This window comes from Ostrinia furnacalis, unplaced genomic scaffold, assembly GCF_004193835.3.
Source record: "Ostrinia furnacalis isolate ACB-3 unplaced genomic scaffold, ASM419383v2 OfSCF4327, whole genome shotgun sequence".
NCBI classification, from domain to species: Eukaryota; Metazoa; Arthropoda; class Insecta; order Lepidoptera; family Crambidae; genus Ostrinia; species Ostrinia furnacalis.
In genome coordinates, this window is record NW_021134566.1 from 40,319 (window position 1) to 56,798 (window position 16,480).

General features: G+C 36.2%; 1 protein-coding gene across 2 annotated transcripts in view; it reads right to left on the bottom strand.

Annotated features, from left to right (window-relative positions):
- Positions 1-1,931: 1,931 nt before the first annotated feature.
- Positions 1,932-16,480, bottom strand: part of BmMET2 (juvenile hormone resistence protein II) — a 68,002-nt gene continuing 53,453 nt past the window's right edge. For both annotated transcript variants that reach the window (XM_028313723.1, XM_028313722.1), the window contains exons 6-10: positions 14,076-14,307; positions 8,432-8,685; positions 5,522-6,341; positions 5,364-5,440; positions 1,932-5,135 (exon numbers count right to left, since the gene is read on the bottom strand). In XM_028313723.1, coding sequence (XP_028169524.1) covers positions 5,064-5,135; positions 5,364-5,440; positions 5,522-6,341; positions 8,432-8,685; positions 14,076-14,307 — 1,455 coding nt within the window. In that variant the 3' untranslated portion in view covers positions 1,932-5,063. The remainder of the gene's footprint in view (positions 5,136-5,363; positions 5,441-5,521; positions 6,342-8,431; positions 8,686-14,075; positions 14,308-16,480) is intronic.

The window sequence follows — 16,480 nt, forward strand, 5'->3', positions numbered from 1 at the left end:
ACCTAATAATATCATTTAGCAGACTGCAATCAAACGCCCTTTGAGCTCAGAACTTTCTTCCCCTAAATTCAGCAAACTGCGAAAAAACTTTGGGTTATATTTTTTGTATAATCTCTCAGATAATTGAAATAATTATTTCGTTTCTCATATTATAACTGGCTCTTTTTTACGTGGAAGAAATGCTTTGCCCACCGACTCCACTGCCGGGGGACAGGGTGGTACGTGTAACTCTCGGCGCCGTAAAAAGGGTAACTCGTGCTCTATCCTGAAAAAAAAGGGAAAGAGGAGTATACCCACTGAAACTTTATCCTGAAAAAGAGGGGTACATACCCAGTGAGACCTCCGCGGCGTTCCGTTATCGCCCGAGTGGGATGTCGCCAAAATTCGTACGTTTTGCACCAGTCCAACACGATACACGCTGTGTCTTGTACTTAGGCTAGTTTTAGTGTCACGCGGACCGTCCGGTGCGGACCCGCTCCGCACGGCCAATCTGTATGAACTTCTAGGGAGCGTTTTAGAGTAATGCGGTCCGGAGGAACCGCTCGCTCCCTAGCAGTTCATACAAATCGGCTTTGCGGAGCGATCCGCACTGACAGTCCGCGTGACACTAAAACCAGCCGTAGATCCTTGCTACACAGGAGTTGCGGTGGTGGGAAAGAGAGCCGGGGATTAGTCCCGTATAGTCCCCCACAAAGGTTCATTGCGATCATGAATCCTCATTTACTAAATACTAGTTTGAGCTCATTTGGTTGGTTCTATCAATGAATATAATTTTATACTACCTACTCAACATGTACTCGTACGTATGCACACCTATGGTTACGTAGAATACCTTTACCTACCTTTAGCAGAGGGGACGATAGATTTGGGGCTCGCTTGGCTCGTCATTTTTCTTCTTACAGTGGAACGACTGAAGGTCGCATATCGCATGCTCTCCGCAACCCTCAGAGTTACAAAGTAAGACTATAACCCTAGGGTGGAGTACTGTTAATGATTTGAACATGGGAACGTCAAAACGTCTTTTTAATCACATCGCATGTTCGACAAATACCATGCAAATCTGGCTCATAAAACGAGACGAGCACGTAAACAGCATTGCTTATACTCCTTAAAAAGTATAACCCCATGGCCATGGTACACCTGCTATAGTGACGATGACGATGGTCTCATAGAGCTCCTCTATGGTCATAATATAGAGCCTAGAAAACAAGAACGCATGAAAGAGACTTATTTTTAGAAATATAAAAAGTTTTTCGAGACCAAACATTTGGTTACTTTTTCTAAAATATTATACCTAATATCCTATTCCTACCCATTTCTATTCCTCATAAGATAATTCTATACTCTCTACTAATATTCTAAAAGTAAAATTTTGTGAGGTCTGGATGGATGAATTAATGTTTGTTAACTTTTACATGCAAAAACTACTGAACGGATTTTGATGAAATTGTATAGTATTATTGTTCAACGGTACATTATATTAACAATGACATTACTAAATTGAATAATTTACCAAAAACGGTAAGTGTCAAGTAAGACACGGGCAAAAAGCTAGTGACCAATACAAGTAAGAAACATTATTAAAACCTTATTTATTATTAACCTTTTTTCTACGCAGTCTGAAAATAAGGAAAACATTCACAAATAAAACATAGTTTTGTTGCACAATCATAGCTTTATTATCTAATATAATATTACGAATGTAAACCCATAATCTTAGAGTTTTATGAAAGTAATTTCGTCAGGTATCTTGAAGATCAGAAGGCGGAGAATAGTTTCGAAATAGTAAAGGTTTTCAAAAAATATTGCCATTTCACAAATATGATAGTAGATAGTAGAGTAGATACTAAAATTTTACAATTGAAAAATTCATAAATTGTTTCGATACATCATTGATTACAGTCATGCATACTTTTTTATTATGAATGCTTTTGGTTTATTTCAGAATTATGATACAAATGTTTAGACATTGTCTTCCATGCTAAATTATTCATGAACATATTGTAAGTAACTGATTATAATACCCAATGTACATAGTTTTTTTGTTTTCTTCGTTAACTCTTTTAAATTTAATTCGATCTCAATAATAAATGGTATTCTCATCAAGAACCCGTTGTCTCTGTGCACACTTATAGAAATAACAAAAGATATTTTACGATAAAATTCATCAAGAATTTAGACAAGACATGGCAGTAATATAATTATTTCTGAATGAACTAAAACAATGGACATAATTGTATCATTAACAAAGTAAAACAAAGAATCTCTGCGGTATAAAACTAATTAGTATTTTGTTTTTGAGTAACATATTATTATATAAATCTAAATTCACGAAGTGATCAGGATATTTGTCATTGTACGTGTTATTTATTGTATTAATTTTATTTAACCATCACATTCTAAAAGATTATTAAAAAATTTAATTGAACTTTAAAATTTTCTTCAATACTACTTGTAAGAACTATTTTTGATTAGCTAATAGCAAAAAAACTGTTCCCGTTTTTAAACTGACATAGACAAAAGTAACAAAAAACTCAAGTTTATTTTTGCATGAATTTACCATAAAATATACTCTCTCAACATGGCGTACTGATATGACTTGACTCGGAAACAACACTACTCTGACAATACCTAATAACTTTAAAATAGGGACGAAATATACAGAAATGGCCGATGTAAGAAAAAAAATACGTAAATTTCTTTCGGTTCCTTTAATATTTTCTAAGATTCCAGCGTCAAAGTACAACCACAGAAGATAAAATACTGTGGTACAACTCTACATTCGAAAAGTCATTTATTTTAATGGAACCGTAAGAAATAAAGTAATAATTTCTCTTGCTCCACCCCGTTTTTATTTTTCTACATAGGAAAGTTCCTCCTATGCTGAATCATGGAATAGGGTAAATGACATCACTGTACTGCCAGAATGCCGTATTTTAAAAGTACAAGACTTACTAACAAAAAATGACTAAGTATACTCCGTTTTGATCGCTCTTAAAATAAAGTCAGTGGACTAGTGGTGACATGTACCCTATTGATAAACAAATTATAAGGAATTTCGGTATTTAATTGAAGATTAACTTACACGAAATGATTACGAAAATAATTAAACAAATGTTCCAACATCACACCAATCACCTAGCTAAGCAGAGCTTGTACTATGGTGACTAGATAGTGGATACATACACTTAAACAGCTGAAAATGAATACCACACTCCGGGTACAAATACTCGTGGTCATCACACATTTGTCCCCAGCAGGATTCAAACCCGCCACTGATGTCGGGTGTTCACGAACCACCAAGCGGGCCGTGGATAACTTAAATAACTATCAATGGCAAATAAAGCTAAATCGTTACTAAAAATGGCATCAGAATCGATGTAATCATGAATACAATGTATTCTAGAGAGAAGGGAGTATGTATAAGTAGAACTACAGTACGATTATTGGCTCAAAAATCTTTGAAAGTGCCAAGGTTATTATACAAAATGCTGAATTTTAAAACTAAGTAAAAATACTTAAAATATATTTAACATATAAAAACCCAAGTGCTAAAAATACTCAGTCTTACGAGATACACGATTAAAGAAATTCTAAAAAAATTAACTTCAAAACCTTGAGCTCGATTCTCGCACTATGAAATACTCAAATTATCAAGATACAGGTATAAGGGTCCAAAAATCTATTCTAACTTGACACATATAAAGAAATGTATGTTATTCAGATATAACCAACAGCTCTCAATACATTCATAAATCAATCAAAGGTAATGGTTCAAGCATCTAATCAATCAATAGTGATGCGTTGATGGAGCTACACTATCTTTAAGGCTGATGAATATGCCTTGACTATGTGAGAACTTAGAACTACATTACCTTACCCTTTTGCAGACCATCCTTTAAATACATAATTATTTAATATACACCAATATACGCTATAATATACCTAAAGATACAGAATAGATAACCACTGCAAGTAATATTTACTTGCAATGCTTGTATAGAGAATAACTTATGTATAAATTACATAAATAAGTGTTGAATTTTGATTCTACTCTGACCAGATCTACTAAAGATATTACAATTTTGTGTCAAAGAGAGTTTGTACTGTGACTTTTTTGTACTGAAATGAATTCACCAACAAAGTAGGTGTTAATGGTACATAGTAGATAGATGATTTCTTTGGCATAAAAAGTTACGTCAATAATTTGTTAGCTTAAGTAAGGTATACATTTAATATACTGGACACATATCAACTCTACTAAGAAGTTGTTCCTAATTAAATAACAATTGATATTGATACATTTATCATTGTCACCTTAAATTACTAAGTTGATTAACATACATCGTTATGTATAAACTTATATTTAAGATTCTGTATGTCTCGAACGTAAAATGTAAGATGCCCTTCCTTGGTAGTATGTACAGTGAAAAGTAAAAATAATTATACACATAGAAAATATCAACTAATTAATAATTAACATCAACAGGTTTTGGTTGATAACTGAGTCACCCACTCTCCGATTGCTTATTTGTCGCGACATTAGGTATGGTTAAAATATTAGTTAAAGAAAGGGTTCAAAATTAAAACTTAACAGATCAAAAACATTAAGAAACATACATGGCATACAAACTCTCGCTTGCTGAGCTAGATTACTAATGTTGTTTGCTGCTGAGGTGTTATTCAAACACTGTTAAAATAAGTGAAGTTAGTTATAGAGCTTTAAAATTGACATCTAGTTCAGCCAACGCCGATCAATCATACAAAATCAGCAACAACAAAAAGTTGTACTAAAATGCCAATATCATGATAGTACCTACCTACTTACAATTCTAACATTTATACAGTTCCACTACTGAAACCCAATAAAACAAGTTACATTGTTCGGTCTACACTAAACATGGATAAGTATTAATAAGTAAAACTGGTTCTGTACCGAAAGATTACATTTAACATTTTAAAGAGATCCATTGAAAAATGACACGACGTATCTAAAGAGATTATACGATTAAACGTGCCAATAAAATTCGAACCGTTTTATACTCGTATATTTCTAAAATGATTTAAGTGTCCGTCTTGTCGTTGCCAGAGCCTTCTTCGATTTCGTGAAGAATCTCTTCTACTTCTTGAGAAACCTGTAAACAAGTAACTCTTAACTCGCGCTACGAACTAAAAACGGGATGAATTGCTTCAAGTTACTTTTAACCTCCACAAAAAAGAGAAATGTAATTGCAATAGCTTTGCAATTCGCTGTGCAAGTCAAACACTGCATTATTATTCGCTTCAGCGCAAAAGTACTTAATTAAAACAATATTATAATGATTAAATAATGAGTAGTAAGTAAATAGGACTAGAATTCTTACCAGTAAATCAGGAAATGTTGGATCAATGTTCTGCTCCAACGAATTAATCACCGTCTCGATTTGAGGATACGCAATCACTGGAAATAAAAGAAAATGTTAACAACCACAGCACTGACATAACAATACCATTACAATAGCATACTTCAAAGTATACTTACGAGCTTCATCGAGCAACGAGTCCAACAACGGAGCATCGACGGGAGCGTCCTCATCTTTCTGCACCTCAATGTACCTCCTCTTTGGCTGTGTGTGAGCGTAGGGAGCATCCAGATCTGTGTACTCCCTCGGGCGCTTGTTCCCGGCGATTAGGGGCGCCGGCCCCTGCAGGAGCACGCAGCGATCGATCACCGACGTCTGGAAAGCGGGGTTGTTAGGACGCACAAAGAGCCGATATTTGAACGTATGACCTCCCGGCTCGTTGGTGGCAGTCTGCACCGACAAAGTAGCCGTCGACGTGAAGTTGTGAGCCCTCATATCCGCCAATGACATCGCGTTGTTGTGCAGAGCGGAGAGCGGCAGGAGTTTATTCAAATCCTGCATCGTCACGGTGGACTCCGAGTGACGGCGCGGATAAACGTCGTTGAAATTCGGCAATTTAGGCTCTTTCGGAGGAGTAAAAACCACTTGCGGTGCCGGTTCGGGGTTCATTTGTGGCGTGTGGGACGCTGATGGGTTGCGGTAAGTCATGACTTGACTAGATGCGGACGCCGAGTCGCCGCTGTCCAGTTCTTTGAGCTTCAGAGAGTTGCTCTCGCTAGGGAAGGTCTTGATGACACTGTAAATCTTTTCTATGGCACTGACGATCCTCTCCTTCTTTGGCGGGATGATGGCGAGACGAGCTGAAGCGGGCACGGAGCGGTCGGGCGACTCACCGCGGAGGTCTTCCTCCGATTGAGGTGACGGCAAGTTGGTCACCAAGTGCAAAATCACCTTTTCCAGTTGTCGTGGATCTTCTACTGACAGACTTTGGTCATTGCCCTGAAAAGTGATGAAACAAATTATGTACTATGTTTAATGGATTAACATTAAACTTAAATGGAGGAATGACTTGATATCAACAAGAAGAAAATATGAACTCGTTTTCACAAAGGACACGCAAAATTTTGCAGCGCGTGTCATCTACGCATGATCATAAAATGTCGCCCAGGATGGCATTCGACAAAAAACATTTTTTTACTAAAAATATAATGAAGAAATAACTACGTCCATCTCTAAATAGCAGATTTAAAAAAATAACAACACATTTTTATCACAATACGATCCCTACTTTTTCATCCTTATTTAAACTCAAAGAAAGCAGCTAACATTGGAGCAATGGCAAGTCAGCGACTCTTTTAAAACTTCGAAATCAATTATTTACTAGGAAAAATATTAAATAAGTATCTCGATTCTCATAGCCTTTTTTCCGAGATATTTTCATAAGCGATCAATACACTTTAGGGCGGAAAATTTTCTTAGGGCGGCATGAAATATCAAGGGATTTTTCCACTATAAAGAATTATTATTTTATCGTGACTGACTGACTATATTATCGTGTTTCGCCTTCACATAGCTAAAAATAATTGAATTAATAATTTTAGATTAATTACAAAAAGTATATTTAAGTAACTCTACCAATATAATAATAAATAATTCTATATTTTGTCTATACTCAAACACCGGCTCTGTAAAAACAAAAGCAACCGCCTCACTCACCGGAAAATTCTACAGCGCGCACCGAATCACAAAGGATGAAAATTCAAAATGTCGCCAAAGGACATCACGCCGAAAATATTGATACATGGCCGAACGACAGGACAGATTGATACTCACAAAACAAATCACAAATCACGCCGACGTCTGCAGCAATTTTGCACTAACACTCAAACTTTCAGATACTATTTAACAGAAAATCTAGCTCCCACCGATACCTGTCTGGCTGGACACGGGTGTGTCGGGACGAAATCAATATTGAAACTTGAAAGGGGAAAACAAAATAAGCATATCTATGCCAGTCGTAATTCCATGCATACTGCATGTTGGTGCAACACGCACTTAATTGCTGTGTGATGCGAATCTAACAGAGGTCTCTGTCATTTGCTCTCAGGTGTATTTATGGAGTGCCAAAGCCTTGAAAATCAGCGACCTCTGTTTGATAGCCCCCGCACTTCGATGGAACCCGGTTCCAAACGTACTAACATAACGTAACGTTGATCCGACTCATGGATAGATGGCATTTCGAGACACCAGACAGTTTTCGCGCGCCTATATACTACATACTTACTTGTATGTATGTAGCAAAGGAAAATTACCTACAGTCCACCTCTAGGGATACAGCACTTACTATGGAAGTATACGTATAAAGTCGAAGCACGTAGTAGGTAATAGAAAGCTACACAGTCCCTAAGTATAAAAAGAAACAGTACTAAGTACGGTGAGTATTTAATAAGCGATATTCATGTTGTTCTGTGACGGAAGGTGAATTTATAGGATTTAAAGTAGGTACCTACTTAATTTTGAGGTATCAGACTATATCAGGATTCGGTTAAGTTTTGCAACCCCCAATGTTTGTATAATGGATGAAAAACGCGACTAAACTATCCAGACGTCGTAAAACTTTTTAAGATTTCCTTTTGACTTTCTTCAGAATCAGGCTTTTCAATTTTCTAAACTTGTTAAGTTAATGTTTATAAATGCTCATTAATTTGTTATTATTATATATTTGTTCCTCGGTTTTTGATTCGGTAGTCCGACATCAATACTCAATACGTTTATTGCTTCCTTAATAGTACGACTTGAAACTTGCATATTCTAATTCAAAATGTTCTATAATGATCTAGATTTGATGGTTTGGAACACGCAACAAGCGCCTAAACATTGGGGCATTTTGTGTTTACTTGTAATTGGTGTTATTTTGTCACAAAAATCTGAAGTCTGATATGCTATTTTTTTTTTTTTTATTTGGCTTACAAAACTATTGAATTTATAGTATGTATGTCCCACCGGAACCGACCGAAAATGTAGTACTTAGGCGATATAACAAATTTACATAATACGAGATATGCTGTCTTAACAAGTTTTATACTTACATCCTTAGTTTCCTCCTCCGCCGGCGGCTCCTCGTTGTTATTGACCATCAGCATAAACTTCTTCTTCATCATTTTGATCAAATGTTTTCCCTCATGTTCGTCGACGACTGTGTTGGTGCACACAAAGCTAGTGACGGCCCTCGAATGTGCGGGGTCCACTTCCAGACGGCCCCTGGTCTTCATGTATATGAACTGGCCGTTCTTGGTCATCAAACGGTAGCACGATTCGCCAACCAGACGGTGTTGGTCGTACACTGCAATTAAAACATCAATGTTAAAAAAACGATTTTGATCAATACTTCAAATAACACTGCAAAGCTGGTAAAGTTAGAAGTCAATGATTGGCATAAAAATTTGAAGTTCAGACGACAAAGGAATAGTAGCTGTACCCGAAATTTCAATTTACGCGTGAAACAAAAGGTATATGTATTATAGGTAGTTGTGCCCATTAGCTAACTTAAAACAATCAAGCAATCAACGTAATAGCTACTTATGAGTGTGGTATATTTTTCATTATAATATAATTTATTTTAACTTTTACGTTCCGTATAATATACTCCAGTCAGAACAGATTCAAAGTGTAATTATTGAAATTCAACCAATTTAGGCTGATTCCTATCGCTATGCCTTGACAGTTGACATAGCGTCGAGGTTTAAGGGTACTTCCATAAGTACCCTTAAACCTCGTAAGGGTTGATGGTGAAAACAGGCCCATGCCTGATGCCCGTTTTCACCATCAATCCCTAATTAAAAGACCCTTAAATGACCCTTATGAAAACAAAATGCCTGTTATGTGTTACCATAGGGGTCACTTAATAATTTATTAGGGATTGATGGTGAAAACGGGCATGACACTCGCTAATATCGGCTTATAATTAAAGAAATAATAAGGCACCCTAAATAAATCAATACTTTCTGACACCCACAGTACGTAGCTCAGATAGACTATGGGGAAGGTGAATTAGAGGAGAGAGCTGGTCGCACGTGTTTCTTCGGGTAGCTACTCGTACTTCGTTGAAATGTTCATGTGTGGAGTATAATATAACGAATGTAATAAAACTTAATTAAGTATCTTCTATTAATCTCTTAGATAAGAATCGAGGTCACAGATTGAGCAAAATTTAAAAGTTCGCTAACTCTACACGCTTAGCTGAAGACTCAAGTTCAAATGCCGATGACTATCAAGGGACCATTTTTTTAGGATTGGATATAAAATTAATTGGTAGACATAGGTAGTTCGCATTTCCTATTTGCGGTTCTTAATTTCACATTCAGGGATACCGTTTGTTAATAAGTGATTTAGGAATTTGTTAGTGTAATGGCATAGACTTAATTTAGCATTAGAAACCTTATCCAGATCTCGACGCGCATGTGAATGATTAAACATTGTATGACGTGACTTGAAATGCACACTGCACAACTCAATTTGAGCGTCCTCCGCCAACTTTGGGGTTAGACTTGTGTCGTGATTCGTTAGCAATTCCTCTCACATTTGCTAGGACCCAGAGGCATCTACTTAGACTAATTACAAAATAACAAAAAAAAAAAAGACAGGACTGCAACAAATTATCTTCGTACCTATTCCACTTTGAGCACCCGCTCAAATAGCACCTACACGAACAGCACCTGGTCAATTCCACTTAGAGCACCTATCGATATTTTGAGCAGGTGCTCTAAGTGGAATAGGCCATGTGCTGTTTGGCCGGGTCCTCAAAGTGGAATACGTCAGAATACTAGTATTTATAATAATAATATGAAAAAATAGTATTAATAGTAAAATTAAAACATTCATAACCTCGGTTAGTTCAAGGCGACGTACTTAATGGAGAAGTTTGCAATTTTTTTCTATTGAAAAACTTGAAAATATAAATAAAACCAATAGTTAATTGTGAAAGAATCATGAAAATATATCTACACATAAAGAAGTTACAGGGTCCCAAAGTTGCGCATAACAAATATTTTGATCGGTGACGTCACGGTACTCATTCGGAGTACAAACAATGAATCACCCCTGGACCAGTGCTGTTGACAGATTCAATTTTAAAAATTCTAGTGTTTTTAATTTTTCAGCCAGGGTTACTCAAGATTCTTTCTTTGTATAGCCTGACCAGGAACATAAAAACCCTGGCATAGTGGCGCGTCAATTGCATTTGATAGTGCAACACTGAGTACAGTCGTACCTGTGTTAAATTAATAGGCTAACTTTATGTATCAGGATTCAGGATTACGGGTTAATTTAATATTTTCATGAATTAACGAAAACATATTATTGTAGGTAACCTGGTTTAAATAAATTAAATGAAACCATCAATCGAGCTAGTAGGATTTATTTTATTATTCATCAATAATCAAATTCAGAACTTGAATATTCAACTGCAATGTCTGCTCATGAACGCTTCAGACTCGGTACTTCTTTCCCAATCCCATAAAATTCAACACTTAGAAAGTGACAAAAAATTTTAAAATAGTTAGTTGACACAAACCACAGCTAATTTTCATAGTGGACTGTACTATACGATACACATGTCAGTCAATTTGACAACCTTTGTCGGAAACATTATTCAATGAAAATATTGTCCGAACCCTTAGTATTTCTCTTCGTCAAATACTTTAACACATTGTGAACCACTTTTCTTTCACGACTATAAAAAGATTTTAGCAATTTAATTCACAAAATCAGTTGCGTACATTTAAAATAAAGTTTGTTTACACTTTGACAGCAATAGACTGACATGCAAGGTGACATGTCAATGAAGTTTTCAGTTACTGTTGCCATTAAAAGAAATTAGTACCATTAGTTTTCCGCAACATGGCGAGGGTTTTTATGTTCCTGGTCAGGCTATAAAATTATTTTGTAACCTTTTTTTGACATACCTGGCCATTTACAAAAAGCCTCAGCAACCGCCTATGTTTGAGTTCTACGCGAAAAGTTAAATAATTAGGTAATTTCTCAGCCATTTCTTGATGGATTAAAAAAAACTTTTAGTTTTGGTCTATATTTTAATCCAATTCAGTGAAATATAATGTTATCAACTTCGCGAAACTTTTCCATTATGGATTTCCGCAAAGTAACGCCACATCGTGGAATAAACTAAATAGTGAGCGAACCACCGGCCCAGTTAGCCGTCATAGGATGTATGCATCTGTATTAATGTTACATTATCTAGATGAAGACTTTGCTAGACACACGGTCGTAAGTACTCGTCAACTGAATCAGTTGACGGCTTAGAACTATGTTTCGCATGTTGCACAGCAGGAATAAACCTTGATGCCGTTTTAGTGCATTCTTGAGTGCTAGCACACATACGAGTACATGTCAAAGTTTATAGCACAGGCCAAAGATTCATTCGCGTTGCAAACAATCGCCAGGCAAACAGATTCCTTACGCAATAATATAACAAAAGCCTTTGTTTAGGCAATAGATCGCGTCTCGCCAGCTTATGAAGACCTTATGAGTAAGTATGAGTAAACCCAACAAGCCCACTCACACATGTTATGCTTTAGTAATTTAGCTTAAAATGGAAATTTATTGAAAAGTCAACTAAGACTATCAATATGTGCCAGTTTTTGCACCAGCATGTCTTCGACTAATATCTACGAGACAATACGGCACCGTCGACTATTCTAGAGTTTAACAATAATACAACACACGTATAAACGTTATCTAATGAGGTGAGCAATATCAAATCTTAAACTTAAGAGAGGTTAGACACTTGAGACTTCTAAGTCAACTGATAATTATATCAGTCGACAAATATATCTGTTGTTATGCAGAGCAAATGGAAATGTTGTCAGTTATCTACAGTAATAATATTTTATACCAATGATAGATACGCCAGATGCACAAGTAAACAAGTGGCATCAGCAAACCAATGCATAAATGCACAGATGATATATTATAGTGCCTATTAAAATCTAACGATATGTGTGTAGCCAAGTAAACATTATATGATACTATACATATTTGTCGGATGTCATGATGATGCTCTACAATGGATCGCATCACTCATTCTTTGATGATATTTGCAAAAAATAAAACATAATAATTATTATGTATAAAACACGTAGACATTTTTAAATCTACAGAAGTACCTATTTGACTTTAGTTTTATTATAATTTGTCGTACTTACTATAAGAACTGTAATTTCATCCTGATATATTTTTGATTTCCATTTTCAAGAGCAATTAAATAGTGTGACAAATATATTATTGTAACATCCATCCCCCCCTATTTTCACCATAATGACATGAAAATTAATGCTGTCAATTAACGCAGTAAAGTGTAAATAATTCGTTCAAACTTTATGCCACCTTGTGTCATGTTAAACCACTGGAAAGATACGGCGGCATGTTATTTTCAACTGTACTAAAATACTGAGTATTTCCCTTTATTGTTTATTTTCTTAACTTTTCCTTCTAGTTTTAAGGTAAAGTTCTGGAAGTTCCCTGATTGCTTGTGATGTTTTGCTTTGATTTAGACACGGCCTATTTGCTTATAATTGAACCGTGACAGTACTTGAAACCATTTTTATTATGTTTGCACCAATAACTTTTTTGTATTGATAAACAAATAAAGACAAGATTGAACTAACGAGAAAATATTTAAAGACAATTTTAGAAGATGGCATAAAGAAAGTCTTTAATTAAGTATACGTTAAGATTTAATAGAGCAGGAACGGATTTATGTAATTTCTTCCCTTTAACGAGATGTAAGTTTTCATAGTGGGGTGAGAATTCATTCGTGATATGAAAAATGTAGTTACCTAGACCAGTTGTCGAGCCTCAAGAATTTACAGTTTTCGTCAGCTTAATTAAGATCGAGACAATGGTCCGTTATAGTATCTTATGTCTCTAGATCGAGTAATAATTGTAAACGTTTTGATAATGTCTAGAAAAATAACCGAATCTTCATTTTTGCTTCAAATAAACTACAGTAGCTTGAAGTTTCATAACTTGGTAAAAACTATTTTTCATATTTGCATACCAGCCAAAGATTCTATCCCATGTAAAACATTCGAAACATCTGTACTAGATACTTACCACAGCGAGTTTATGCAGAAATTTGCACGAGGAAGAGCTTTTGCGACTTAACACGGGAAGGCATCTGCGTAATATCGAGGTATGTGAAAGGTTGTATCTACTTTGAATACTTCAGAGGACTTTCCACGCGATCTGCGCGACACAGGATTTAACATGTGCCAGTAATATGCAGAAAAGGAATCAAAATAAAAAAAGGTGTTCTCTATCATGCATTGTTGATTCTTTACCTTCAATTTTGTCGATGAAAGCAACTTTTTGAATAAAAATATTTTTATAATCCATATAGGTAGGTATTATCCATATTATAATATGTCTGTTTTGACGCTCTGCTTTAGATGAAAGTTTGGCATTAAGAGTTTTAGACCTAGGGATGAAAGTTTTGTAGAGGACAATTTTTATCCCGGTTTTTTAAATCCGAAGATTCACGTGGGTGAAGCCGCAGCAAAAGCTAATACCTATATAACAGAGCACGTACTTATGTAGACTTAATACCTGGCACAATATTCTGCGTGCCCTCTCATCGACGTGCCGCGCTCGCCTTGTGTTGCCTCAAACATACCTACATAATGCTAAATCCACACTTTAAAATGTATGAAAACTTACTTTCTCTGAGTGCAATCACCACCCATCGGACGTCATCGCGATGCATGAAGTTCATGGCGTTGATTCCTTTGACCTCGTGTGTCATGTATCCAGTGACAAGTGAGATGCGCTGTTCCGTCTGAATGATCTGTCCGTCGATGGAGTGCCGTGTGCGGTACTCCATGCGATGAGCCTCCATGTTACTCTCCTTGATGAAAGACTCTGTCGCCACTCGCACGACACCTACAAACACCTGAGAAAAACAATTAAACTAATGTACTCTTAACTACTTCAGGGATTGCGTGTAGATACAATTTACGTTTCCACAATCACTTAGACGGTCGTGATATGATTGAGATGGCTAGCCATTTGATAATTAAGTAGGTATGTGCCGCAGGATAAAACAATGGGGACAGGTACGGCAAAGAATAATGACGACTTCTAGGTCATACTAAGAGAAAGATACGGTAAATAGGCTCTCTAAAGGCTTCTGTATTAATATGACATATTTGTCTTATGGGTAATGCACGAGGAACGAGGTCAGTCAATTATGATCGCAACTGAGCGCATGCAGGACTCTAAACAAACATTAATATTCAGCGCAACAGGATCCATGTGACACAATAAAGGCTTGAACACTGTGGATAAACAAATAACATTTTAAAATGAAAAACATGCCGTTCATCAATAATAACAAACCGATCAATTCGTCCTCAACTACTCCGAGCACCCGTTTGACCTCGCATTGAAGAAACAAGTGTAAGAATGCAAATTTTGATTTAGACCACGTTCATGAACACGCGTAACTTAGCACGGAGGTCAAAACAAGACGAGAAGTTTGTTACCACGCCCATTTGTGATCATTTACTTTGTGATTATTACAAAAAGACATAATAATATTCTATAGTAGGTACTAAAGATAATATTGAATGACAGTCTGAGGTAAAAATTAAAGTTCTGAGATTTTTTATCCTTAAAAACCCCTTTTACAAAAGTACACTCCCAAAAACTGACATAATTTGACGATCGTCTTGGCGCGCCTTGCAGTGAACGCCCAAGCAGTAGCGTGACATTAGCGTAAAAGCCTGACCTGTAAAGCTGACCCATCAAAAACAATACTTGTCAAAAAAACCAAGTCTCGCAACTCAGTTGTTCTACGGTAAAAAGTTGTGAGATCCATGTAATACCAAGTCCAGGCCAGGAAATCTTTAACGTTTTACATAAATTATTGACTTGGCCATCGCACTAAATAATTTAATTTACACGTGTTTTCATGCGATGGCCAAGTCAATATATTTATGTAAAACGTTAAAGATTTCCTGGCCTGGACTTGGTATTACATGGATCTCACAACTTTTTACCGTAGAACAACTGAGTTGCGAGACTTGGTTTTTTTGACAAGTATTGTTTTTGATGGGATCTCATTTCTTTTTGTATTTTGTAGACAGCAGTTATGTATCTAGAAAACTGGACCGAAATTGAAAAATTTTACTCGACTTGGCGGTTGCACTACCGTGCCCCCAAATATTTTAGTTTTTCCTTGATTCATACACCAAACACTACTTATATTCTAAATTTGAAGCTTCTAGGTCTGCTAGAAGTGCCTTAGAATTTTGATGATCGATGAGTCAGTGAGTGACAAAATGAAGTAACTTTGACCCGTTATAATTCTTAAACTACTGGTTCAAATTGAATGAAATTTTAAATATACCGTGTCTTTACAATGCCTGCATAGCTAATGAAAATTCAGCCTTCTAGTTTTATCCACAACGAAGTTACAGGCGGTCGAAAATGGCCTGAATTGCTTCGAGAAAAGGATGGTACGGCCGTGCCGCTTTCTTGCTCGACTTGGTGGGGGCACTGCCGTGCCCCCAGATAACAAACGCTAGCGCAGAAAACAGCATCCCCTTAACGCTTTAATATGTCATACGTTTCATTTGGTCCACTACGACCAGTTTCACTCCCGTTAAGCTTTGCGTGTACATAAACCGGCACTCAGTGATTTAGGAACAATCAGACGTTCAAAAATGCGGTTTCCTCAAGTTTAGTCTGTTTTGTAGCCAGTATGGTATCAGAAGGTATTTCTTGGGTATAGGTACCTACTTTATGGCCATTAGCAATGTGAAATGTCCACGATTCCATTTGGGTAGTTCCTCGGTTTTAAAATCCCAATCAGTTTGTGGTTGAGGATTCCGGGTGCAATTGTAATACATTGTGGTCGAAATAAGCTTTCAATTATTAAACACTATCAGTTGCTTTTAAAATAAATAAATATTCGTAATAAATCAATCAAGTAAATAGACTACCAAGTGACTGTTGATGTTGCAAAAAGTAGGTATACCAATCTAAACCCATCAGGGTTATGTTGAATTTAAGTGCACAAAATATACATCTGTATCGTAAAACCACTTTTTACCCTTCAAGTA